Source organism: Babylonia areolata, chromosome 31 (assembly GCF_041734735.1).
Source record: "Babylonia areolata isolate BAREFJ2019XMU chromosome 31, ASM4173473v1, whole genome shotgun sequence".
Classification (NCBI taxonomy): Eukaryota; Metazoa; Mollusca; class Gastropoda; order Neogastropoda; family Buccinidae; genus Babylonia; species Babylonia areolata.
Window position 1 is genome coordinate 18697685 of NC_134906.1, and position 27500 is coordinate 18725184.

Here is a 27500-nt window from a genome sequence, read left to right on the forward strand (position 1 = left end):
TCATAGGCGGCGTTGCTATGGCGAATGGAGTCGGCTAACCTCTGAGCCTCTGAGTGGGCAGAGTCTCGCTTATGTTGCTCGGCGCGGAGGTCTTGTCGGAGGTTGGTGAGGGTGGACTCTGCGTCGCTGATGTTCTCCTGCAGCTGTTGCAGCTCTGTCTGTGTGTCTGTGGAAATGGAAGAGGGTGAGAGAGAGAGAGAGAGAGAGAGAGAGAGAGAGTGTGTGTGTGTGTGTGTGTGTGTGTGTGCATGCATGCATGTGTGCGAGCGTACACGTGTGCGAGCGTGCGTGCGTGCGTGTGTGTGTGTGTGACCGTGCGCATGTACTTGCATTTACATGTACATGCATATACGTGTCTAAAATCCTGTTGTATTTCTGCTTGTATAGGATTTCTGATTCTTGTTTGTACCCAAATGTACTACTCCTCCCAATCTCTTCCCCAAAACTGTTCTCCCCTTCCCACCCATACCCATGCACACCCTGGGTACCTTTCACATTCTGCTCCACCATACCCTTCCGCCTTTGTCCCCCCAATACCCCTAAATGCACTCTTCCCTCCCCACCACCCGTAACGCTCCAGTTACCTTTCAGATTTTGTTTCAGCATACTCTTCTCCCTTCAACCCAAAATACCCAGTCTCCCCTCCTCACCACCCACCCCAACCCTGGGTACTTTGAACATTCTGCTGCACCATATCCTTCTCCCTTCGTCCTACAACCATCAACAACCATCTACCTGAAGATCTAGTCATCAGCCCCATCCGCATGTAATAAGCGGCTTCTGTTCAAACGCGCGCACGTGTGTGTGTGTGTGTGTGTGAGAGAGAGAGAGAGAGAGAGAGAGAGAGAGAGAGAGAGAGAGAGAGAGAGAGAGTGTGTGTGTGCATGTGCATGTGCATGTGTGTGTGTGTGTGTGTGTGTGTGCATACATGCATGTGTGTGTGTGCACAGTGCGTGCATGTGTGAGTATGCACAAGTTTTTATATTGATATGCACTTGTATGTATACTAATTTCTACTGTATCTGTGTTTGTGTATGATTTTCGATTTATGTTCATACCTTGTTATGTACTGTCCCTCCAATATTCCTTGTGACCCCGGTACACTTGGTAATAAAGACATATTCTATTCTACTCAATACCCCTAAACCCATCCTCCCCTCCCCACCACCAACACAAAGCCTGGGTATCTTTCCTGTACCCTTACTCCCTTCAACCCACAATACCCCTAAAGCCCACTCTCCCCTCCCCACCACCCACATCCACCCCGGTACCTTTCACATTCTGCTTTACCATACCCTTCTCCCTTCAACTCCCAATACCCAGTCTTCCCTTCCTATCATCACGAAGTGATGGCCTAGAAGTAACGCGTCCGCCTTGGAAGCGAGAAAATCTGAGCGTGCTGGTTCGAATCACGGCTCAGCCGCCAATATTTTCTCCCCCTCCACTACACCTTGAGTGGTGGTCTGGATGCAAGTCATTCGAATGAGACAATAAACCGAGGTCCCGTGAGCAGCATGCACTTAGCGCATATAAAAGAACCCACGGCAACAAAAGGGTTGTTCCTGGCAAAATTCTGTAGAAAAACCCACTTCGATAGGAAAAAACGCACAAAAACTGCATGCAGGAAAAAATACAAAAAGAATGGGTGGCGCTGAAGTGTAGCGACATGCTCTCCCTGGGGAGAGCAGCCCAAATTTCACACAGAGAAATCTGTTGTGATAAAAAAAGAGATACAATACAATACAATACAATACAGATACAATACAATCCACACCCACCCTGGTTCCCTTTCATATTCTGCTTCACCATACCCTTCTCCCTTCCACCCCTAATACCTGGTCTCCCCTCCCCACCACCCACACCCACCCCGGGTACCTTTCAGATTCTGTTTCAGCATCTGCAGGTCTTTCTGCAGGATGGTTCGCTGCAGGCTGGAATCCTCCATCTCCTTCTCCCTCTCGGCCAGCTCCCCTTCCAGCGTCTCCAGGCGACGGCTGCTGACGTCGATCTTCTCCTCCGTCACACGCTGTGTGCTGTTTCAGGCAGGGACACGTGCCAGTGGGTCAGCAAGCATGTTGCGAATGCACACAGCGTACATGTATGTGCACACACAAACGAACATACAGAACTGTAAAATCTGGACTATTAGCCGAAACTTTTCCCCTCAACTATGACCCTAAAATAACAACGCGGTTTGTTTGTGGATTTTTCTGATGATGCGGGTTTTCCCGATGATGACAGGTTCAGGTCAAATCAAGTGTTGCAGTCAGTCTCCAGTCTATTTCTTAAATTCACATTAGGTTTCAAAACTTGTTTTGACTCTTCGTGAAATCTAAACACACTGTAAAAGTGTGCTTGTGTTAACTGTTCACGTTTTTTCCCTCAAAGTTTGTACATGGCCTTTATGCACATGAAACATTCAGTTGATCGCCCTTGCTCAGACAACTTCCATCATGCCAAAAGTTTATTTTCTGTCAAGCATCTCACTTTCAGAGGCAAATTTTGAGATGTTTTTGTACTTGTTTTTTTTTTTTGTGTGTGTAACATTTGTGGCTTATGAACCACTGCGGATTATGTGTGAATAAATTCTCTTTCTCCATGTGGCTTATATAACGATGTCCTCAATACCCCAATTTTTACATTATATACGTATGTACACATATATGAACATACAGTATATTCTTAGTAGATGATATTCTTAGTATGTTAAAATGAGAACAAGCACCACTGAACACCACCGAAGTGACCCAGCACCAGTGCAGGATCTCCTCTGGAGCATGGCCTACTGGCGACCTAACCTCATTAGTTCCCTGTGAACTGCAGACACTGGGACTGTGACAGATTAACTCAAGTGTGGCTGTGCATAGGAAACTCGAAATTAACAGCGTGGGAGCAACGCCACTGACAACAGTGCTGATAATGGGACAGCCAAAAAAACAACCACCAAAAAACAAACAAAAAAAACAAACCCCCCTCACCCCCCCAAAAAAAACAAAAACAACAAAAAATCCTCCTTTTCTCATTGCTGTCTCATCACTGTTTTCCTCTCTCTCATTTCCCAACCAAAACCACAATTCAAACAATGCACACCCCCACTCTCTCTTTTTACAAACCAGACATTGACTCAACCCTCCCTTCCTCCCTTCCCCCCAACCCCCTCTCTCTCTCACCGCTTCATGGTGTTCAGCTTGTCATCCAGGGAGCGACAGCTGTCCTCCAGCATGCCCTGTTCCCGGGACAGCGTGGCGATCCTCTCCTCCATCTTCTGTTTCTCCGCCGTCAGCGTCTCCACCTCCCCCCTCTCTCGATCCACCCCCTGCCGCAGTCTCTCCAGCTCCGCTGCCTTCCGGCTCGTCTCCGCGTTCAGCTGCTCCAGTTCTGACTTCTCCTGGAAAACGGGTCGGGGGAAGGCGGCAGAACGGTTAAAGATGCTTATCTGCTGACACAATGTCAGCGTTCATATCCCGTTCTCGCCCTTTCTATAGAGTTTGGAAAATCAAACTGAGCATCAAGTCATTTGAATGAGATGATAAACAGAGGTCCCGTGTGCAGCATGCTGAAAGAGAACCCATGGCAATGTGAGTGTTGTCATCTGGCAAAATTCTGTAGAAGAAATTCACTCTGAAAGGTACACGCATTTCATATGCATGCACTCACGGCCTGACTTATAGCACGTTGGGTTAGGCTGCTGGTCAGGCATCTCCAGAACAAATGTGGTGTGGCGTATATGGATTATTCTGAAGGCAGTGATGCCTCTTTGAGAAACTGAAACTGAAACCCTGAAAAACATCATTTGGAGGCTTTTTTTCTTCTTTTGGCTGGAGTGTGGCTTGATTTGGTGTTGTGTTGAGGTTGCATCTTTTCAGATTCCTGAACCTGCTTGTTATTGAAAGTGTGTGTGTGTGTGTTGTGGGTGGATGTGGGGAGGGGTATAGGTGTGTGTGTGTATGAGTGTGTGTGTGTGTGAGTGTGTGTGAGTGTCACACACACACTTTCTTCTCCACCCCCCTCTCTCTCTATCACTCCCTCTCTCTCTCACACACACATATACACACACACTCTCACACATACAGAAACTCTCTCTATCTCTTACATACACTCTCTCAAAAAAAAACAACCCACTTCCTCTGTCTCTCACACACTGACACTTTCTCTCTCGCCCTCTATCTTCCCCTCATACACTACATCTACCCATACTCACCTCCCACACACACAGCACCCCCATGACAATGCTGCTCTTTTCTCTCTTCCCCTCTCCCTTTTAAACTCTCTCTCTCTCTCTCTCTCTCTCTCTCCATAAGGTCATTCTCTCTCTCTCTCTCTCCCTTTGACACACACATACTCTCTCTCTCTCTCTTTCACACACACACATACACAAACTCTCTCTCTCTTTCACACACACATACACAAACTCTCTTTCTCTTTCACACACATACATACATACACACTCTCTTTCTCTCTCTCTCTCACACATACACACACACTCTCTCTCTCTCTCAGATACACACATATACACACACAATGTCTCTCTCACCACATTCACATACACTCACTCTTTCAAACACACACACACAAACACATGCACATACACTCTCTCTCTCTCTCTCTCTCTCTCTCTCACTCTCTCACACACACACACACACACACACTCTATCTCTCTCTCTCTCTCTGACACACACACTCTCTCTCACACACACCCCACCCCCTCAACCACCACCCCCACCACCCCTATACCTCCAGCAGGTGTCTCTGCGTGTTCTCCAGGTCGGCCATCTTCTGGGCGTGCTGGGCGCGCAGACTGTCCAGCTCGTTCTGCTCCAGCTTCTCCATCTCGTACGTGTGCTTCAGCTCCGACTTGTTCTTGTTGACGGAGCTCGTCAGGCGCTGCAGCACCTCCTCCTCCTGCTGCACCTCCTCCTGGACCTTGTGCAGCTCCCCCCGCTTGGCCTTGATCATGGCCAGCACGTCGCTCTTCTGCACCCCCAGCTGCTCCAGCTCTGACTGCTCGTCCTGAACACAGCATGGGACAAGATCAACATGGACACTGGCATCAACATCAACATGGACACAGACATGAGCATCAACATGGATTCAGACATGAGCATCAACACTGACACAGACATGAGCATCAACACTGACACAGGCATGAACATCAACATGGACACAGGCATGAACATCAACACTGACACAGGCATCAACATGACACAGGCATCAACATGGACACTGGCATCAACATCAACACAGACATGAACATCAACACTGACATCAACACTGACACAGACATCAATATGGACACAGACATGAACATCAACATGTAAAAAGTCATGAACATCAACATGGGCACAGACAACATCAACATGGGAAAAGTCATGAACATCAACATGTAAAAAGACATGAACATGAACATAGGCACAGACATGAACATCAACATGGACACAGACACGAACATCAACATGTAAAAAGTCATGAACATCAACACTGCCACAGACATCAACATGGGAAAAGTCATGAACATCAACATGGGCACAGACATGAACATCAACATGGGCACAGACATGAACATCAACATGGGCACAGACATTAACATGGGAAAAGTCATGAACATCAACATGTAAAAAGTCATGAACATCAACACTGCCACAGACATCAACATGGGAAAAGTCATGAACATCAACATATAAAAAGACATGAACATCAACATGGGCACAGACATGAACATCAACATGGACACAGACATGAACATCAACATGGGCGCAGACATGAACATCAACATGGACACAGACATGAACATCAACATGTAAAAAGACATGAACATCAACATTGCCACAGACATTAACATGGGAAAAGTCATGAACATCAACATGTAAAAAGACAGACATCAACATGGACACAGACATGAACATCAACACTGACACAGACATGAACATCAACATAGAAAAAAAACCTAACATCAACATGGTCACAGACACTGACTGCTCATCCTGAACACATTGTCAGAAAAGACATGAACATCAACATGGACACAGGCATGAACATCAACATGGACACAGACATGAGCATCAACATGGACACAGACATGAGCATCAACATGGACATGAGCATCAACATGGACACAGACATGAACATCAACATGGACACAGGCATGAGCTGATATCAACATGGACATGAGCATCAACATGGACACAGACATGAGCATCAACATGGACACAGACATGAACATCAACATGGACACAGGCATGAGCTGATATCAACATGGACATGAGCATCAACATGGACACAGACATGAACATCAACATGGACACAGGCATGAGCTGATATCAACATGGACATGAGCATCAACATGGACACAGACATGAGCATCAACATGGACATGAGCATCAACATGGACACAGACATGAACATCAACATGGACACAGGCATGAGCATCAACATGGACACAGACATGAACGACAGACATGAACGTCAACATGGACACAGACACTGACATGGAGAGATGGTGAAGTCAAAACATTTCCATGTCCAAAGACTACATACAGACAATTTAAGAAACACCATGACTTTTCCACATCATGTTTCCATGTCCACAGACCCCTGACAATATCAGATTTTTCACACACACACACACAAAAAGCCATGACTTTTTCCTGTTTGCCATTACTTTTCCATATTTGGACAGGTTCAGATTTTTTTTTCAACCTACATCGTCCCCTCCAACCCATCCCCCCCTCCCTTCAACCCCCACCCCCCTGACCCACCTTGATCTCCCTCTGTTTGGCGGACAGGTCGGCCTCAGCCTGGCGGAGGAGGGAGGAGAGCTCTGCCTGGCGCCGCTCCTGGTTCTCCTGCAGCAGCTGCACCTCCGTCCGCTTCCTGCCCACCTGCTGGTCCAACCGCTCCAGCTCCGCCCGCTGGCTGTCCACCTGGTCGCCATAGAGACCGGTCAGGGGGTTAAATCACGCGTAGAGATACATACATACATACAAACAAACACACACACATACATACACACATAAAAACACACACAGACACACACACACGCACAAACACACACATAATGCACACATACACACACACATGTGCACAAACACACACACATACATGTGTGCACACACACACACACATACACACATACATGCACAAACACACACACATGCACAAAAACACACACACAAAAACACACACAATCACACATGTGCACAAACACACACACACACACTTGTGCGCGCACACACACAAACACACACGCACAAACATGAACTATACTGACCAATCTACATATGTGCACACTGACTTAGCAAAAGCCTTTTATGTGATTGACCATACACTTTTTCTAAAAAAAAAACCAACAACAAAACTTACTCTATGTTTGACTTTAGGGAAGGGGGGGCGAGGGGGAGGCAGAAGGGGAGAGGATTACTGGGTGTGTTGTGTGAGCATCTAACTGTCATGGAAAGCACTAACTGGAATTTGGTGAGACTTGGGGGGGTGGGGAGATGGTGGTGAGTGTGGTGTGTCCGTGTGGGGGGCGTTTAGTTGTACTTCGCTTTTAAAGAAAAATTCTTCTGTGTGTGAACATACATGTTTGGGTGTATTGGTGTGTGTGTGTGTGTGTGTGTGTGTGCACGCGCGCGCGCGCGTGCGTGCGTGCGTGCATATGTGCGTGCGTGTGCATACATATGGGTTTTATCTTTTATCATTCAGCATTTATGACAATTTCTTCCCCATATTTACATGTATGTGCACATACACATGTGCAAGAATGTGCGTTTGCAGGAAGGAGACGGGGGCACGGAGGAGTGGGGGTGTGGGGGGTCTGAGTGGTGTGTACATTTGCAAGTGCATGTTCCTCTTTCCTGCTCTGAAAACATATTCTGTGTAATCATGAACAACCATTTATGCTGACTAACACTTACTGATATGACATATGAGTTACTGAATTATTTGTTTAATATGTTGTGCAAGTGTTTTTGTAAAATGTGTATGACCAAGTGAACGAGTCAGTCAGTCAGCACATGCGTGCGTGCGTGCGTGCGTGCGTGCGTGTGTGTGTTTTCTAAACAGTGGAAAGGTGATGTTTTATTGGGTTGGGTTTGCTATGACTCATGTGTGCTTTTTTTTGTTATAAATGCTGTATGCCAAAGTTTACTGTTATACTAGTAATCTGTATGCATTACAGACTTCACCACACTTGATAGCTTGTACTGAGGTGATAAAGTTATTCTGATTCAGACACAAAAAAACAACTCTTTTAACTTTCACTTTTCACTGGCTCTGTGAACACTGATACATGTATTGGCTTAAGGCATGATCCAGAAGTAGTTATGTTTGTGCCAATGACTCATACCATTATAAAAATAAGTACAATAGCATAAGATTAAGAATACATTTTTGTCACAGTCCCAAAATACATTTCATTCAGTATGGCAATGCAAAAAGCAAACAAAGTATCAATCACAGTAAGTGCTACAGTGGGCACATGCATTTTCATTGAATATGGAAACGAATATGTAAAAAAAAAAAAAAAATACAAAAGGTAAAAAACCAACTAAAGAAGAAATCATATCAATAATACATTCACATATCCACCCATTTATACAGACATGCAGAGGCATGTGTGTACACAAACACACACACACTGAATGCACAAACACATACAGAATCTACACTGACCAATTTACACAACACACACACACACACACAATCTACACAGACTGATTTACATATATGTGCACACACATGAAATCTATACTGACAGATTTACTAAACTGATCGATTTATATGTGTGCATGCATGTCCCCCCCCCCCCAACACACACACACACCCAACACCCCTCTCCCTCCCACCCCCCTCCTCCTCCCACACACAATCGCTAATAAATTCATCTGTACACAGAGACACACATAAATAATCACTGACAAATTAGCATACATTAGAACACACACATACAGATATGTGCCAAGACACACACTCGTTCACATACAATAACACAGGTACAAAAATATAAAATACAATGTTCTTTAAAAAAAAAAAGAAAAAAAAAGAAAAAAAAAAAGCTGATTCACTGCAATCTTGCTTTTATATGGAATAATAGTAAGAACATCAACTACAGCAAAATATATTAACAACAAAAGAACAACAACCATAATCATAATAATAATCGCAGATGATTATAACGATAATAACAGGTATAACCACCATCACCACACCAACCAATAAAATCAAAACTATGAGACAACACAAACAAACCATCATTATGAAATACAACATCCCACAGAACAACAACCAGACCACACAAATGATTCTCTGCTCCATTCAGACCTTTTGTCTTGTCACTGTGAAAGCAGTTCATTTCATAAGATTATTCTTATTCTTGTTGCTTCTAGTTCAGCTGACCGCACAGGGCCATATCAGGACTGTCAAACCATACAAATGCTCAACCCATCAACACAAAACTGTCACATTTACAAAAAAACTAATAAGACAAACCCACAAAACACAGTTCATGACACAGTATCCCAACCATTTAGCTCCTTATGGCAAATAAGACTAGGCCATGCTGAGAACGCCAGCCATTCCACTTAAATTTATCATCCCCAGATTACAAAAAATCGTAAAAAGGAAAAAAAAAACAACAACAATATTTCAAAGCCAAACAAAAAAAAAACACATAAAAATGCCATATAGGCAAATAACACTGCAGAATGGGCAGCTGGTGCCCATCCCAGTGTTTACATCTCACTACCTAATCCCCAGAGCAAAACAGTACAGATAGTACATCACAGACTGCAGAAAAGAGAAAAAAGTGTCAAGGCTTGCTTGAAAAAAAGAATGGGGAATGGACTGGGAAGGCAGAAAAAGGAGACAACAGTGAAGATAGAAAAAAAAAGCAGAAACAAAGAGAGTGATAGAAAAGAGGAAATTTCTAGCACAGAATTTCCAGAAGGTAGGGATGCAATTTATACTGAAAGACCCCCGGAATCCCCATGGGGGGTGGTGGGGGGGGGGGGGGGGGGGGGGGGGGGGGGGTCATAAGATATGCTGCCAACAAAACAGTGGTTGGTGTAGGCACTCACTGTTTCACAATAATCTACAGAAATAGATACCATGCAGAAGACATCAAACACAAAGCGTGACAGTACAACCACACTGACAGTGGAATGAAGTCATTCAACTGACAGACAATGTGTTAGAAATGTAGCTCAAAAGAGGGTAAGAGTGCATGCTGCAAGTTCCACAGGTGTCTGAAACCAAATGATAATCATCATATATGAATAACTTATCTAGAGTGAATGTAGACCAGTGTGCAAAACTACCGATAATCCCCCATGTGACGTTTATCATAACTGTTTATAGTGCACATAATCAGAGATATTTAGTTTCTGGCTAAAGAAGATGTTGAAAAACACAGGTCAAAGACCCCATACACTTTTACAGTCCTCGGGGCAGTGAATTAACCTTTAATGTGTCCAGGGCTCAGCACAGAAAGGTGGAGCCTAATCCTCTCCTTCTACCGCGCCTTTCACTTGGGACGACAAGTTTTCTCCCTTGCTCTTCCCCACAGATGGCCCACTTGTAAGGGTTTGGACAATACAAAATACACAGTAAGAAAATGAAACTTTCAGTACTGGTTTATTACGTGCTGGGCTATTACATAAAAAAAAAAATCAAATTTCTCATCTTATTTTTACAGTTTTGCCATTATGCAGAAAATAATGCCAATTTTTCACCCTGAATCACTGTACCCATGCTCACTTTCTGAACTTAATTCACTTTCTTCTTCGTCATCATCAACATCTTCAATGTCCGACCCTTCAGTTTGTAGCATTTCAAGTACTTCAGCTACACTAAAACATTGCCATTGCTGCCTTGTTCACTCCACAACATTTTGAGAAGAATCCGCTTTGCTAACAGGCTGGCACGCGAGCAGACGACCAGTCAGTGACTTTGTCAGCGTGTGTGCAAGACGGGCCACACATGACAGGCTGGCCAATCATACCATTCGGTTATGGAGTGACCCAGAATAGTGCACTCTGCTTGGCTAATCACAAAATCACGTGTACAGCATGTGACAAATTTTTATTTTTGGAGAATGCTATTCCATTCCGTCGTCCAAATCCAAATACATTTTATGTAGGAATGCTCATACATTCCGTTGTCCGGAAAGAGTTAACCATCCCTAACGAAGGACAGGTACCTGTTCACACCTGGGTGGACTGAGGAAAACCAGAGTAAAACACCTTTCCAAAGAACATAATGACGTGCTGAAATGGAGCATGAAACCCTGATCACTGGTGAACGCTGGATCACAAGTCCAATGCCTATCCAATTCTGCCACAGCACCCCAACGTGCACTCAGCAAAAACCTTTCTGTCCTCTGACGCGAGGTGGCAAGAGGTATCCACACTGTACACAGAGATACACTACATTTCAGCCTTTTTTCCTTCTTTTTTTCTTTTTTTTTTTTTTTTTTTTTTTTTTTTTTTTTTACAGCATAGCATGGACACTCACCTTTTTGCTGATCCATGACATGCAAAGCTCACCTCAGGTTCACTGATCAAAGGGACTGAACTCTTCAAAGAATTTTTGTCACAGTTACCTATCTTCTCTGAATTTCATGACTGGTGAAGAAATTGCTGATAGGGGCTCTTTGGAATGGGTCTGTTGTGTTTGATAAATGAGACAAAACTTATCACAAGTTTGATATGATCAACAGAGCTAGAAAAACATTTTGATATGATCAACAGAGCTAGAAAAACATTTTGATATGATCAACAGAGCTAGAAAAAACTTGCATTATGGATCTGATGGAAATGTCCACATAAACATGGTCAGGATCCACTTGTTTGATTCCCTTGTGTGTTAATGAATTCATATTAAAATAAATTTTGTTAAACTTTGGAGTGTGCCATGATGAAGATATTTATGGTTCTTGCTAACAACAGCTGGTTGTGTCTGATGATTTTCAAGTTGAATGATTTGTTTAAAATGGCTGACGGCAAATGTACAATACAAACGCAAACGCACCCTTGTCATTTTTTTCTTTTTCAAACTGCACAATACTTTATGTGATATAAACAAATATGGCCTGTTCTTTATCACCTGAACTCATATAAGAAATCACTTAATTTTTGCATGGAAAACAGTTCACACAATACACAATAAAGTGAGAAAGAAATAGAGAAAATGGAAAGCAAGAAAAATAAATAAGTCAATCTCAATGTAACTACAAGTAATAAAATATGGTAACATTAAAGAGAAAATAAAACAAAATAAAGAAAATAATAAAATAAAATAAAATAAAAACTTTAAAAAAAAAATTTAAAAAAAAAGATTGTCTGAAAGACAGAAAAAGTGGAAAAGATGGCATCAGATTGTAGCAGTATGCTCACTCGGGAAAAATAAAATAAAAAGTTTGTCTCATCAAAGACAGAAAAAAAGAGGGAAAATTTGGAATAAGATTTTTGCAGGATGCTCACTTATCAAGAGCAGCACAGAATTCAAACCAAGAATTGTTTTTTTGGGGGTGATAAAAAGTTGTGCAGTACAGTACAGTGCCACAAAACACAACACAAAACAAAACACAACATAATTAGAATTTTTCAAAAAACATGATTACACTGCATACGTGCGCAGAAAACAAAAACCACGCCCACGACAGTCCACACAGAAAGGTGACAGTTACAGCGGCATTAATGTAACACAAAGCCCAACATATCACACAGCCAGCTGAGAGCCAAATACCTTCTGCGTCAGTGCGTTCTTAACCTTTCCATACTGCCGCCAAGAGAGAAAACAACTTGCGTCAAGAAGAAGGCAGGCAAAAAAAAGGAGACTTTTTACCGATACACCATCAACACTGTCCTCCAAACACACTAAGCCACCCAGATAAAACCAGCAGTTATGCATGTCAAACTGCTGTGCCTTTCAATTCAACTTCATTCTTCCTTTTTTGGTCATCTCCCCTCCATCTGATTCTTTGTGACCCTGGCATACTTGGTAACAGAGATCTGTTCTATGTACTGTATACTTTGTACAAAGAGGTGCATGTTATGTACACTTCGTAATAAAGATGTGTTCTGTTTTATACACTTGGTAATGGAGATTGCTCTATGTTATGTACCAAGCTGTTATGTACACTTGGTAATAAAGATGTGTTCTCTGTTCTGTACACTTGGTTCTGTACACTTTGTAATAAGATGTGTTCTTTCTTCTGTACACTTGGTTCTGTACACTTGGTAATAAAGATGTGTTCTTTGTTCTGTACACTTGGTAATAAAGTTGTGTTCTCTGTTCTGTACACCTGGTAATAAAGATGTGTTCTTTGTTCTGTACACTTGGTAATAAAGATGTGTTCTTTGTTCTGTACACTTGGTAATAAAGATGTGTTCTTTGTTCTGTACACTTGGTAATAAAGATGTGTTGTCTGTTCTGTACACTTGGTAATAAAGATGTGTTCTTTGTTCTGTACACTTGGTAATAAAGATGTGTTCTTTGTTCTGTACACTTGGTAATAAAGATGTGTTCTTTGTTCTGTACACTTGGTAATAAAGATGTGTTCTTTGTTCTGTACACTTGGTAATAAAGATGTATTCTCTCTTCTGTACACTTGGTAATAAAGATGCGTTCTCTGTTCTGTACACTTGGTAATAAAGATGTGTTCTCTGTTCTGTACACTTGGTAATAAAGATGTGTTCTTTGTTCTGTACACTTGGTAATAAAGATGTGTTCTTTGTTCTGTACACTTGGTAATAAAGATGTGTTCTTTGTTCTGTACACTTGGTAATAAAGATGTGTTCTCTGTTCTGTACACTTGGTAATAAAGATGTGTTCTTTGTTCTGTACACTTGGTAATAAAGATGTGTTCTTTGTTCTATACACCTGGTAATAAAGATGTGTTCTTTGTTCTGTACACTTGGTAATAAAGATGTGTTCTTTGTTCTGTACACTTGGTAATAAAGATGTGTTGTATTTTCTGCACACTTGGTAAAAAAGATGTATTCTATGTTATGTACACTTGGTAACAAAGATGTGTTTTATGTTCTCTACACTCGGTATGTGGTCTACATTCTGTACACTTGATATCAAAGACATGTTCGGTGATCTGTACACTTGATAATAAAGATGTGTCTTATATTTTGAACACCGGTAGTAAAGATGTTTTCCGTTTTATAGTATTATTATTATTATCATGAGCATTTTCGCCTAATCTTGAAAATAAGCCCTAAGTGTTTACAAATAGAATACATATGTAAATATCAAAAAGGATAAATTGAACACAAGATACCAAACACCACTGAAAACTATTCATCGCCGCCCCCCCCCCACCCCCACCCCCCACACACACACACACAATACACACAAGCACACGCACACACACAAGTCACAGCACACAATCATAAACAGTACACAATCAAAAATACTACCAACAAATTCTGAAACTACCAAAACTCACTTGGTAATGGAAATTGTTTTATGTTCAGTACAGTTCTGTACGCTTGGTAACAGAGATATTTTGTGTTCAAACACCCACCTGCAGTTTGATTGCATGTCCCATTAAAAAGAAGAGAGAGATGTTCTGCACATCCTGTAAAGCCTCATTATCACAATCATCACTTTTTTGTGTTTTTTTTGTTTTGTTTTGCACCAACCACCACATTATCATTGTGACCCCTTATTTGCATATGACCCTGGCACGCTCCAAAACAAGCTTCTCCCAAACCTCCACCGCTTCACTTCAAACAAAATCAACACTTCCACTCTAATTCTCTGTACCCAACGCCATGAGTTCAGTGTGAAGTAAGTGATATGAGCCTGCTGGGAAAGCCCTATTTCAGTATTCTTCATTCTTGGACATTCTTCTTCTTCTTCGTGGGCTGCAACTCCCACGTTCACTCGTATGTACACAAGTGGGCTTTTATGTGTATGGCCATTTTTACTGCGCCATGAAGGCAGCCATATGCCGTTTTCGGGGGTGTGCATGCTGGGCATGTTCTTGTTTCCACAACCCACCGAACACTGACATGGATTACAGAATCTTTAATGTATGTATTTGATCTTCTGCTTGCGCATACACATGAAAATTCTTGGGCATTATTTATCAAAAAAAAAGTTCATACATTATATGACATGCTGCATATAATCGACCCTTCTAATAAAAAATTAGGTTTAATGCGATGCAAAATGACCCAAACCTTGAAAACAAACTGACTCTCCATGCTTTTTGTTCGTCTTTGAATGTTTTGAGGTTGTTTTTCTTGAGGTGGCGTGGAGGAAGTAGTGTGGGGGCCAAAAACAGAAAAAGGGGCTCTCTAACTGGCACAGACTGAAAGAATGTGTCACTGCAGATGATTACTTGGACTAGACAAGACGGTTTCACATTAGCTTAGCGACTGAATCTGCGTCAAAACTGAGTAAAAAAACAACCCTCAAAATAGAGCCCAAAGCCACTGAAAATTGGTTACAACATCTACTTTTGGTAATATTGTTTCATCTATGCATGAAAATTGCAGTAAAATAGGTCCATGAATTTAGAATACTAAAATAGGACTTTACCAGACTTGCCATTTCTTGTGTGTAAACAAACCGGGAACAAAGGGGTAAGGGAAGTGAAAAATAGATAACCCACCCTCATAACCTGACGACAATTTTGAAAAAAGTGTATTTGTTAGTTCAGTATTTTGTCGCAAACTGGTAACTTCATGGAGTTTTGTCATGAGCTGTAAGTGTTTGTATTTACCTGTGTGTGTGTGTGTGTGTGTGTGTGTGTGTGTGTGTGTGTGATAATAACAATAATAATAATGATAATAATGAAGTCAACCTTACCCTCATTTATTTGGTACACCTACAGAATTAAAATACATCACACGCACCCCCCACACCTACCCCACAAAAAAGTGGATTTTATCAAAATCACCCATAAAGTTCAAGTACTGTGTAATCAGAAAGCCATTTCTCAGAAGAGAAAAAAAATCCATAGAAAAATTCAACAGATTTACACACACAAAATAACAGTAGTGAGGAGAAAAGAAAATACATTAATGAATTATTGCAAGCAGCTATCAAGGGAGGAAAATGACACTGTCATGTAGGTGAATATAAATAAAAGAGCCATTCCAATAATATAGGACATACACATTTCTAACTAAAAGGATACACTGTCTAAAAAGGAAAGTATTAAATAAAAGAGCCAATTACAAAAAAAACAAAAAAACATTTCATATACACATAATTTAAAAAAAATTAAATATCAAACGGGAAAATATTAGATTTGAATGCCAGAAAGCCAGTCCAACAATATATTTCATTAATACATCTATTGTCAAGTATCAACAGAGACAAGTATCAGATGAAAAAAGCCAGTTCAGCGAAAGAACGGTCTGAAGGGATCAGAAAACTCATCATACCTGGTCCCTCATACGAGCGATTTCGGCACGACGTTTACTCAGGATGTCCTCACTGTCTCGCAGAGCCTCCACGGTTTCCTTTTCTCGCTGCGTCGACAGAGCTAGATCCTCCTGGACCCTCTGCAGACTGCACAACAACACAACAGAATTAACATCAGAAATATTGTTATGTCGTGTGCCTGTGGAGCGTCATGTGCCTATGCCTATGACGTGGTATGCAAGTACATTAAGTAGTCAATGCATGTGTGTGTGAGAGTGTATGTGTGTGTGTGTGTGTGTGTGTGTGCGTGCGCATGCGTGCATGTTTGCGTGTGTGCATGCATGTGTGTGTGTGTGTGTGCATGCCTGCATGCATGTGTGCGTGCATATGTGTGTGTGTGTGTGTGTGTGTGTTTGTGTGTATGTGTGTTCATGCAAAGAACTCAGCTGAAAGATGCCACAGTGCAAACCTTCAGTTCTTTTCATTTGATTTAACCTACTAAGTTCATGAGCATTCACTTCAAGTGTGGAGTCATTAAAAAAAAATGTTTTTGTTTCCTTGAACAGATTCAAATCCACATATTTTGCAGCAGAATCAAGGCTAGATCTTAAAAGAATGGGTTAGTAATTGTTATCCGAACAGCACACTGAAAGGTTGGAAATGTCATTAAATTACATGTGAATTTTATCCTTACTCACTGTAAACTGAATGACTGAAAAAGTAACCAACTCACATGACAGACACACAGAGAAAGAGAATACACAGAGGGAGGTGGAGAGAGACATTGAGACATTGCACTTCCCAATATCAAAATGAAAAAAAAACGATGACAAAAAAAGTAAAAGCAGAAACTGTGCAAGACATGTAAATTAAGTGACCATGCCTTCAATTAAAAAAATCTTTTTTTTGATTTAAAAAATGTACATATATATATATATATATATATATATATATATATATATATATATATATATATATATGTATGTATTTATATATTTATAAATGTGAACTTCCCCCTCTCCAAGTACACTCACACTAACACACACAAACATACAAAGCGACACACACACACACACACACACACACACACACAAAAAGATGCTGGCCAAGCTTCATTTCAAAACTAAAGAAAAATGTCGATACCTCTGCTGAGCAGCTTTCACTTTGGCGTCCAGTTCTCGGAACTCTGTGTCTTTCTTGGAGATCACCTGGGAAACAGCAACATTTTTCTTATTCTTTTATTTATTTATTTATTTTTTTATCTCTGTCTGTGAATGGGACTGCAAACTGTTACCATACACAGCGCTCATATATTTTTGGTGTTTTTTTGTTGTTGTTTTTTCTTTTCAATTCATTTCGTACAATACATTAGTATATATATAGATTATAGCCCTAGATTTTACATTATTGCAGAAACAACCAACAACCGTCTGTAAGTACTTAACTAAATTTTCTCCATCATCTTCACCCCCCATCCTCCTACCCAAATCCAGATATATATAACATGATAGTAATAGAAAATAAATGTAGGTATACAACACCTCTTTCTCAAAATAACCTGGCTGGTCCAATAACTTTTTTTTTTTAATCCAAGAAAAGGAGGGGCAGCGAGTGAAGGAGTTAGCACGCAATTAAATGAATCTAAATCCTTCCAATGGAACACCAGGGCAGAGCGAAGGAGGAGGGTGTGTTCATGGGGGAGGTGCGGGGGTGTGAGGGGTGACGACAATGGGGAAGGGAAGGGTTACAGAATTCCCTGAACACACGAACGCGACCCCCACCTGGTTGATGTCCTTCAGCAGACGCTCCTGCTTGCTGCGCTTACGCTCCAGGTCCTTGAGGTCCAGCCTGACCTGGGCCAGCTGGTCCATGTTCTTCACCAACTGGGCGCCCACCTCGTTGGCCCGGCGGTCAATCTCCTGCTGCTCGCTCAGAGCATTGTGCAGGCTGGTGGTGGCATCGTCGTAGCGCTTCACTGCCTCCCGCGCCTGGTGCACAAAGACATTGAGAGAGGGGTGAGTGAAAGGTTAAGGTTAAGGTTTCAGAACCTCTTAAAGCATCAGGTTAAGATCCAGTAGCCTTTTAAGGCATCAGAAATGTTGACCGGGTGTGAAAGAAAGGTTAGTTAAAAGTCCCAGAGCCTCTTTAAGCATTAGAAACGTTAAGAGGGGTGAATGAAAGGTGAAGATTTTTAAAGGCTCTGAGACCTTAACCTTAACCTTTCACTCACCCATTTGTTAGTATTTCTAATGCCTTAAAAGGCTCTGGGACCTGAACTGCACTGTTGACCTTTCACTCACCCATCTGTCAAAGTTAAGATTAAAGTTCAGGTCCCAAAGCCTTTTAAGGCATTAGAAACAGTGAGAGGGGTGAGTGAAAGGTTAAGGTCCCAGAGCCCCTTAAGGCTTTTCAAACGTTGAGAGATAGGTGAGTGAAAGGTTAAGGTTAAGGTCCTAGTGCCTCTTAACCCTTTGAGCCCTGACCACCGCTTTACCGGTGGTAGAGAAAAATGACATAATGCCTAGCCACCGGTTGAGCGGTGCGTAAACACTTGTGTCATGTTTTACTATTGGTTGACTTATATTGAAGAGCCAATCAGAAAAACCGTAATATTCTGACGTCAGTGAACATAGTACCAACATGGCTGCGCCTTTTCACTGTGTTTTGTGCATGCGCTTTGGATAAAAAAGATCGATTTCTACCATGAAGCGTGCAGAGTCTCAACCTGACAAGCCTCCTTTGATCAACTGATTCTGCATGCTCAGATTCATTTTCAACATCACTATCTGTAGCAAAATCATCCGATTCGAATTCCACCTCACTATCAGAGTAATCATTGTCATACTCTACTTCCGATAAATCATCAAGCATATCAATTACTCGCTGCATTGTGTACAGTTATTTTCTTGCACGTTTTGTCCCTGATTTCTGCCCTGACGGGCCAGGTTGAGACTCTGCACGCTTCAAGTGTTTACGCACCGCTCAACCGGTGGCTAGGCATTATGTCATTTTTCTCTACCACCGGTAAAACGGTGGTCAGGGCTCAAAGGGTTTAATACCAATCATTTGCAAATTTTGGCTCAGGAGCTCAGGCAGAAGGGTTAAAATTGTTCAGGAACTCAGGGCTAAAAGGGTTAAGGCATTAGAAATGTTGGGAGAGAGGTGAGTGGAAGATTATGGGTCAGGTAAAAAATCCCAGAGCATCTTAAGGTAAAGTTGTTGAGAGAGGGGTGAGAGAAAGGTTAACCCTTTCGCTGCCAGGAAAATAAGATTTAAGTGAAATCTATTTGCCAGGGTTTTTTCACAAAAAACGGGTATAAATTTTCAAAAAATTCTGTGCTCTTTGTTATTGGAGAAAGACCCATAAAAGTATATATTTTCTGAAAGGGAAATGAATAAAGAATACAAAACACATGATGTTTTCCCATTTTATGCATTTTAAGTGACATGCTGTTGTTTTGAAATCAGTGTTTTGTTTTTTGTCACATTTTCAACTTGTTCATTACAAACATTAGTCTGGTAATTTGCACAAAAATATCATTTTCTGGACAAATGGATATCTGCACACACAAAATCATACTAGAACAACCACAATATAAAAAAACTGAAAAAGAAATAGATGCATTGTGACTTCTGCAAGTGATAATATGGATGTGAGGCCACGCCCCCTCAGTCTCCACCCCCCTCCTCTTCACCCCTCTCACACCGTCACTTCATCAGACCGCGTTGGCTGAGTGCCAAGAAAATAGCTCATACGGTGCCCTGCTAAAAATTCGTCTGCTAGAGTTGAACAGCCTGCATCACTCACTGATAGTTGTATCTTGGCCACTCTCTTGATTGCTCCCTTTATTTTCTATCAAATCGTCCTATAAATGTTCACCACTGTCTTCTCCTTCGAATTTATGCTCCAATTCTTTCTGAGCATTAGCTAAGGAAAGTAATCTTGGTTGATTTAGTTCGCCACGAGCGCATGTCTTGAGCACGGAGTCAGTCCGACATTTTGTTGAGCGAGCGAGGAGAGGAGCCAGGCAAAGACTGCGGCCAGTAACCCAACCAAAACGTTCAAATAAAGGACTGCCTTATGACGCAGATGGTGTTTCTAGCTATGAATAGAATCCAGAAAGATTCCCCAAGCTAAAGCTACCAGCATTTTTGTCAACGAACTGAATGCAAAGCAGGGAAAAGTCAGAATATTTCGATGACGAGTTATCTCGTCATGCAGGCAGCGAAGCATACATGCTTGCCATGACGAGTTATCTCGTCATGCAGGCAGCCTAGGGGTTAATGTCTCATAGCCTCTTAAGGCATAACAAACACTGAGAGAGGGGTGAGTGAAAGGTTGATGTTATTGGTAAGGTCCCAGAACCTGTTAAAGCATTAGAAACGTGATGAAAGTTTAAGGTTAAGGTCTTAGAACCTCTACGGCATCAGAAACAATGAGAGAGAGAGGTGAGTGAAAGGTTAAGGTTAAGGTCCGATATCCCCTTAAAACATTAGAAATGTTAAGAGAGTGTCGAAGGAAAGGTTAAGGTTACGGTTCAGGTCCCATAGCCTTTTAATGTGTTAGAAACACTCAGAGAGGGGTCAGTGAAAGGTTGAGGTTAAGCTTCAAGCCTCATAGCCTTTTAAGACATTAGAACACTGAAAAAGAGGTGAGCAAAAGACAGATTAAGATCCCATAGATTATCAAGGTATTAGTAACACTGAGAAGGGTCGGTATTGGGTTCTGGTTTAGGTCCCAAAGGCTTTTAACACATCAGAAAAACTGAGAGAGGGGCGAGTGAAAGGTAATAGTTCAGCTTGCGTAGCCTTTCAGGGCATTAGAAACATTAACTCACTCCGGACGAATAGTTCTCTCCCTTGCTTTCCCTACCGATGACCCATTTGTTAGGGTTAGGAAAAAAATCATTAAAAAATACAAAACATAAAGTACCTGAATGAAACTCACTGACCCCTCTCCTCACATCGTGTGAATGCCCATCCCTCTCCCTCTTCACTGCTCTCAGAAGATGAATCACAATCAGTACCTACTTGCCAGTAGCTTTCTTCACTGCAGATACTTTATTCAACATCTTCACAATCCTCATCGATGTCAAAACCTTCAGTCTGAAGCATTTCAATCACTTCAGCAGCAGTAAAAAGCCGCTGTTGTGATCTAGTTTGCTCCAAAAATTTCCACTTGTATCGCCTGCGACGCCATTTTCGATACGTATGCAGATTAGCTTGTCCTGCGGGGTCCTGAACTCGCTGTGGAATGTGTTGTTACGGAATCTCAAGAAGAAACTTTCCATTCGACCCTTGACACATTCGCAATGCCCGGTGTAGGTGCAATTGTTATGCTACACCATGAGGAAAACGTGGAAATATTTTTAACTGTCGTAACCGCTATAGTGTTCTGACATCCGGAATGCTACCTTACATCAGGGACTCTATAGCGTTCCATCGTCTGGAATGAGTTAAGAAAGGAGTGAGTGAAATGTTCAAAGATTAAGTTTCATGTCCCATAACCTTTTATGGCCATGAGGGCAGTGATTTCATATCCTATGCATCTGATGGGTCACCCTAGGGAGGAGGAACCAAAGCCTCTCCTTCCACTGCTTTACCCCCCCCACCCCCCAACCCTCCCACACACAAACACTCTCACAAACAGACACACACCCACATGCACACACACACAAAAACACACACACACACACTCATACAAACACTCACACACACACACACACACACACACACACACACACACACACACTCATACAAACACTCACACACACACACACACACACACTCACACACACACACACTCATACAAACACTCTCTCTCTCTCTCTCTCTCTCTCTCTCACACACACACACACACACACACACACACTCACCTGCTCTTTGGCCTCTTTCAGATCATTATTCGTCTCCTTCAGAGCTCTCTCCGCCTCTCGCAGCTGTGTCTGGCGCTTTGCCAGCGTTCGTTCCAGACACTCTACTTCGTCCTGCAGGTAGCGCTGTCGGCTTCGTTCCATGGCCTCGTCAAAACTGCTGTCGTCACCACGACGAATGCTGGGGAAAAAAACAGTGATGTGATTGATGCATCATCGCACTCTCTTATGTAGAATGCTTGATGTCTTACTACAACAGTTTTATACAATATTTATTCATCTCTGTCTGAAAGAAATTTATGTCTAAGTTGTGAATGATAATAGTGACAATAACCATATTAATAGTGATAATAATGGTAGTAATAATAAAAATAGTAGTGGTAATAATCATCATCATCATCACAATAATAATAACAGTACATTTATATAGTGCTTTTAATCCTCTCGAAACACTTTACAATAACATGTCAGTCACACAAATCAAACAACACACACACACACACACACACACATACACAGCATATACACTCAGGCTACTTTTCCTATGCACAGTCAGTTATACTCTTGTGATACCCTCCCCCACCTCCCTTTTTTTTCTTATCCAATACCATTTTCTTTTCGAAAATAAAACCCAAGGAACAACAACATACACACACACGAACACACACACACACACACACACACATGCACACACACACATACACTCACACACACACACATGCACACAGATACACACACACGCACTCACACATACACACAAACACACTCACATACATGTACACAACACACTACTCACATTTTCAGCAGCTTCTTGCTGTTACGCTCACGCGTTTTCTCTAGCTCGCCTCGCACATCAAATCTCTCCCGTTTCAAGCTCCTCTCCTCCCGCTTCATGTCCTTCAGACTGCGCTTCTGGCGCTCAATGGCAAGGTCAAGGCCTTCCAGTTCATCTCGACGGTCCTGGCACCAATCAGGCCATTCAGTTCCATATATCAACAAGATCTTTTTTTCCATTCGTGGGCTGCAGCTTTCCTGTTCACATGTGTCTATGATGGGGTTTAACATGTATGACTTGTTTTCACTCAACCATGCAGGCAGCCATACTTCATTTTCAGATGCTGGAATGAATGCTGGGTATGTTCATGTTTCTGTGACTTGCTCAACACCAACATGGAATTCAGGATCTTTAATGAGCGTGTGTCATTTTCTCTATCTGTGTAAACACACAAAGAGGGATCAAGGTACTAATATATATGTGCATGCATTGACCAGAAAAACTCTTCACCCTTAACATACCAACAGATACCTGCACTGAACCCATTATCTGTGGCTGAAAATCCTTCATTCTAGCACCTGTCAATGAAGTGAAAAGAAACGAAAGAAGAAAAGAAACAAATTCATCTGCTGTAAAGCCAAGACAGAAGGAGTAAAAACCTAAGGTGATGGCCTATATACTGGCACACTGTGTGAAATTACAGTTTTAACAAACCCAAATTTCCTACTGCAGTCTGTTTTGATAATTCTGCTCAGCTATGAACTCATCATAAAGTCTTTTCAGCAAGCTCATACCATGGTGCAAAACTGTAATGGCTGGATTAATACTCCCGAAAATGTGCTAAGGCTGCCTACACCGTGGTGTAAAAATGGTAATAGAATCAAAAGCCCACTTTTAAATATGAGTGAACATGTCAGCTGCACCCATCAATGCAAAGAAAATAAAAATTAAAAAAAGAGAAAGACAGCTCACTATAACAGATACAACAATGCACACGAAGTCAAACTCACCAAACTCACACACACACACACACACAGGGACATACACAAATAAATACACAAACATAAAACATTAAACTCAATAAGAAATGAACAAACAATTAGGCATGGAGATGAAATGATTAACAAATAGTAAAGAGTGGTAACTCTCTCCATTCACAAGCATCTGGGTTTGTTCCAATGTACCTTTTATTTACCTGTGTGCTAGCTGAATCGGTAGCGTAAGCAGCACTGACTTGAAGTTGTGTACCTTGTGAATGGAGAGAGTTACCACTCTTTACTATTTGTTAATTAAACTCTGCGTCAATCTGATAAAAAAAGTGAATCAATACAAAAATATATGTATATATTCATAAAATTCAATAAAAAAATCACTAGTCATCCAAAACAGATCAATGTTTTGTTTCTCAACAATGAGATTCAATCAGGTCAATGTTTTGTTTGAATCAAGTCATAAAAAAATCAACACTCCATAAAAATAAATCATTTCTTTAACTCTATGAGCCCCACTCCTGAGCACTGTTCTTGCATCAAAACTGACCTCATTATAAAACTGTTGTCATGTTCCTACACATGCATGAACCGTAAAGGGAGGGAACTAATTTCTACACTAGTTCCAGATATGTCCATAAAAAATTTGGAGAAGAAAAAAGTGTATTTTCTTGTTGAAAAAACTGTGTATTTTCTGTGTTTTCTCCACATCAGTATGGCATGGAAGCCAGCCGAAGCTGTAAGCTCCCCAGGGTTGAATGGGTCAACCTGGACAGGCACAACAGCAGAGCGGTTAAAGTGTTGGACTTTCAACCTGAGGGTCCTGGGTTTGAATCTTGGTAACAGTGCCTGATGGGTAAAGGGTGGAGATTTTTCCAATCTCCAAAGTCAGCATATGTGGAGACCTGCTTGTGCCTGCACCCCCTTTGTGTGTATACGCAAGCAGAAGATCAAATATGCACGTTAAAGATCCTGCAATCCATCTCAGTGTTCGGTGGGTTATGGAAACAAGAACATACCCGCATGTACACCCCTGAAAACAGAGTATGGCTGCCTACATGGCGGGTAAGAAAGGTCGTGCATGTAAAAGCCCACTCTATACATACAAGTGAATGTGGGAGTTACAGCCCACAAACGACGAAGAAGAACAGGTCAACCAACCATTCACTACACATCAGCTCAGCACACCCAGGAGCCCACTAACCTCCAGTTCATTCAGGAGACGTTTGATCAGCTTCTTGTCGTTGTCCTCCACAATGCCCTCCTTGATACTCTGAACATATCACACAGCAACAACATCAAGCACAATGATGATGACAGGAGCAACAGCAACAATAATAATAATGAGAAGAAGAAGAATGCTGATGATGACAAGGGAGGAATGGAGGGAGGGAGCTGGTGGATGAGGGGGTGTGTGTTTGGGGGCGGGGGGTTGGGGGGGGTCAGGGGGTGGTGGTGGTGGTGGTGGTAGACAGACAGACAGACAGACAGAGGGAGATTGAGGGGGTGGGGGGGAGGGGGGGTAGACAGAGACAGACAGACAGAGGGAGATTGAGTATGGAAAAAAACAAAAAAGAAAGAAAAACCAAAGAGAAAATCAACAGAAAGCAGAAAGAAAGAAAAAGAAGAACAAAAAAAAAAAAAAAAAGAGCAAGAAGAAGTAGGAGGGTGCGAAGAAGAAGAAGTAAGAGGGTGCGAAGAAGAAGTAGGAGGGTGCGAAGAAGAAGAAGTAGGAGGGTGCGAAGAAGAAGTAGGAGGGTGCGAAGAAGAAGAAGTAAGGAGGGTGCGAAGAAGAAGTAGGAGGGTGCGAAGAAGAAGTAAGGAGGGTGCGAAGAAGAAGTAGGAGGGTGCGAAGAAGAAGTAGGAGGGTGCGAAGAAGAAGAAGAAGTAGGAGGGTGCGAAGAAGAAGAAGAAGTAAGGAGGGTGCGAAGAAGAAGAAGAAGTAGGAGGGTGCGAAGAAGAAGAAGAAGTAGGAGGGTGCGAAGAAGAAGAAGAAGTAAGGAGGGTGCGAAGAAGAAGTAGGAGGGTGCGAAGAAGAAGAAGAAGTAGGAGGGTGCGAAGAAGAAGAAGAAGTAGGAGGGTGCGAAGAAGAAGAAGAAGTAAGGAGGGTGCGAAGAAGAAGTAGGAGGGTGCGAAGAAGAAGAAGAAGTAAGGAGGGTGCGAAGAAGAAGTAGGAGGGTGCGAAGAAGAAGAAGTAGGAGGGTGCGAAGAAGAAGAAGAAGTAAGGAGGGTGCGAAGAAGAAGTAGGAGGGTGCGAAGAAGAAGAAGTAGGAGGGTGCGAAGAAGAAGAAGAAGTAAGGAGGGTGCGAAGAAGAAGTAGGAGGGTGCGAAGAAGAAGAAGTAGGAGGGTGCGAAGAAGAAGAAGAAGTAAGGAGGGTGCGAAGAAGAAGAAGAAGTAGGAGGGTGCGAAGAAGAAGAAGTAGGAGGGTGCAAAGAAGAAGAAGTAGGAGGGTGCGAAGAAGAAGTAGGAGGGTGCGAAGAAGAAGAAGTAAGGAGGGTGCGAAGAAGAAGAAGAAGTAGGAGGGTGCGAAGAAGAAGAAGTAGGAGGGTGCAAAGAAGAAGAAGTAGGAGGGTGCGAAGAAGAAGTAGGAGGGTGCGAAGAAGAAGAAGAAGTAGGAGGGTGCGAAGAAGAAGAAGAAGTAGGAGGGTGCGAAGAAGAAGAAGTAGGAGGGTGCAAAGAAGAAGAAGTAGGAGGGTGCGAAGAAGAAGAAGTAGGAGGGTGCGAAGAAGAAGAAGAAGTAGGAGGGTGCAAAGAAGAAGAAGTAGGAGGGTGCGAAGAAGAAGTAGGAGGGTGCGAAGAAGAAGAAGTAGGAGGGTGCGAAGAAGAAGAAGAAGTAGGAGGGTGCGAAGAAGAAGAAGTAGGAGGGTGCGAAGAAGAAGAAGAAGTAAGGAGGGTGCGAAGAAGAAGAAGAAGTAGGAGGGTGCGAAGAAGAAGTAGGAGGGTGCGAAGAAGAAGAAGAAGTAGCAGGGTGCGAAGAAGAAGAAGAAGTAGGAGGGTGCGAAGAAGAAGTAGGAGGGTGCGAAGAAGAAGAAGAAGTAGCAGGGTGCGAAGAAGAAGAAGAAGTAAGGAGGGTGCGAAGAAGAAGAAGAAGTAGGAGGGTGCGAAGAAGAAGAAGTAGGAGGGTGCAAAGAAGAAGAAGTAGGAGGGTGCGAAGAAGAAGAAGAAGTAGGAGGGTGCGAAGAAGAAGAAGTAGGAGGGTGCGAAGAAGAAGCAGGAGGGTGCAAAGAAGAAGAAGTAGGAGGGTGCAAAGAAGAAGAAGTAGGAGGGTGCGAAGAAGAAGAAGTAGGAGGGTGCAAAGAAGAAGAAGTAGGAGGGTGCGAAGAAGAAGAAGAAGTAGGAGGGTGCAAAGAAGAAGAAGTAGGAGGGTGCGAAGAAGAAGAAGTAGGAGGGTGCGAAGAAGAAGAAGAAGTAGGAGGGTGCGAAGAAGAAGAAGAAGTAGGAGGGTGCGAAGAAGAAGAAGAAGTAGGAGGGTGCGAAGA

At 42.3% G+C, this 27500-nt stretch overlaps 1 protein-coding gene across 7 annotated transcripts in view; it reads right to left on the reverse strand.

The window, feature by feature from the left end:
* Positions 1–27500, reverse strand: part of LOC143276269 (uncharacterized) — a 143041-nt gene that overhangs the window by 35090 nt on the left and 80451 nt on the right. For 6 of the 7 annotated variants that reach the window (XM_076580762.1, XM_076580766.1, XM_076580763.1 and 3 more), the window contains 12 exons: positions 25225–25293; positions 23053–23216; positions 22260–22437; positions 18165–18371; positions 17527–17591; positions 16404–16530; positions 12742–12774; positions 6756–6920; positions 4735–5010; positions 3171–3388; positions 1876–2033; positions 1–166 (listed from right to left, as the gene is read on the reverse strand). The exon at positions 1–166 is cut by the window's left edge and continues 97 nt beyond it. In XM_076580762.1, the coding sequence (XP_076436877.1) occupies positions 1–166; positions 1876–2033; positions 3171–3388; positions 4735–5010; positions 6756–6920; positions 12742–12774; positions 16404–16530; positions 17527–17591; positions 18165–18371; positions 22260–22437; positions 23053–23216; positions 25225–25293 (1826 nt within the window). The remainder of the gene's footprint in view (positions 167–1875; positions 2034–3170; positions 3389–4734; positions 5011–6755; positions 6921–12741; positions 12775–16403; positions 16531–17526; positions 17592–18164; positions 18372–22259; positions 22438–23052; positions 23217–25224; positions 25294–27500) is intronic. The other variant, XM_076580761.1, reaches the window with a different exon arrangement.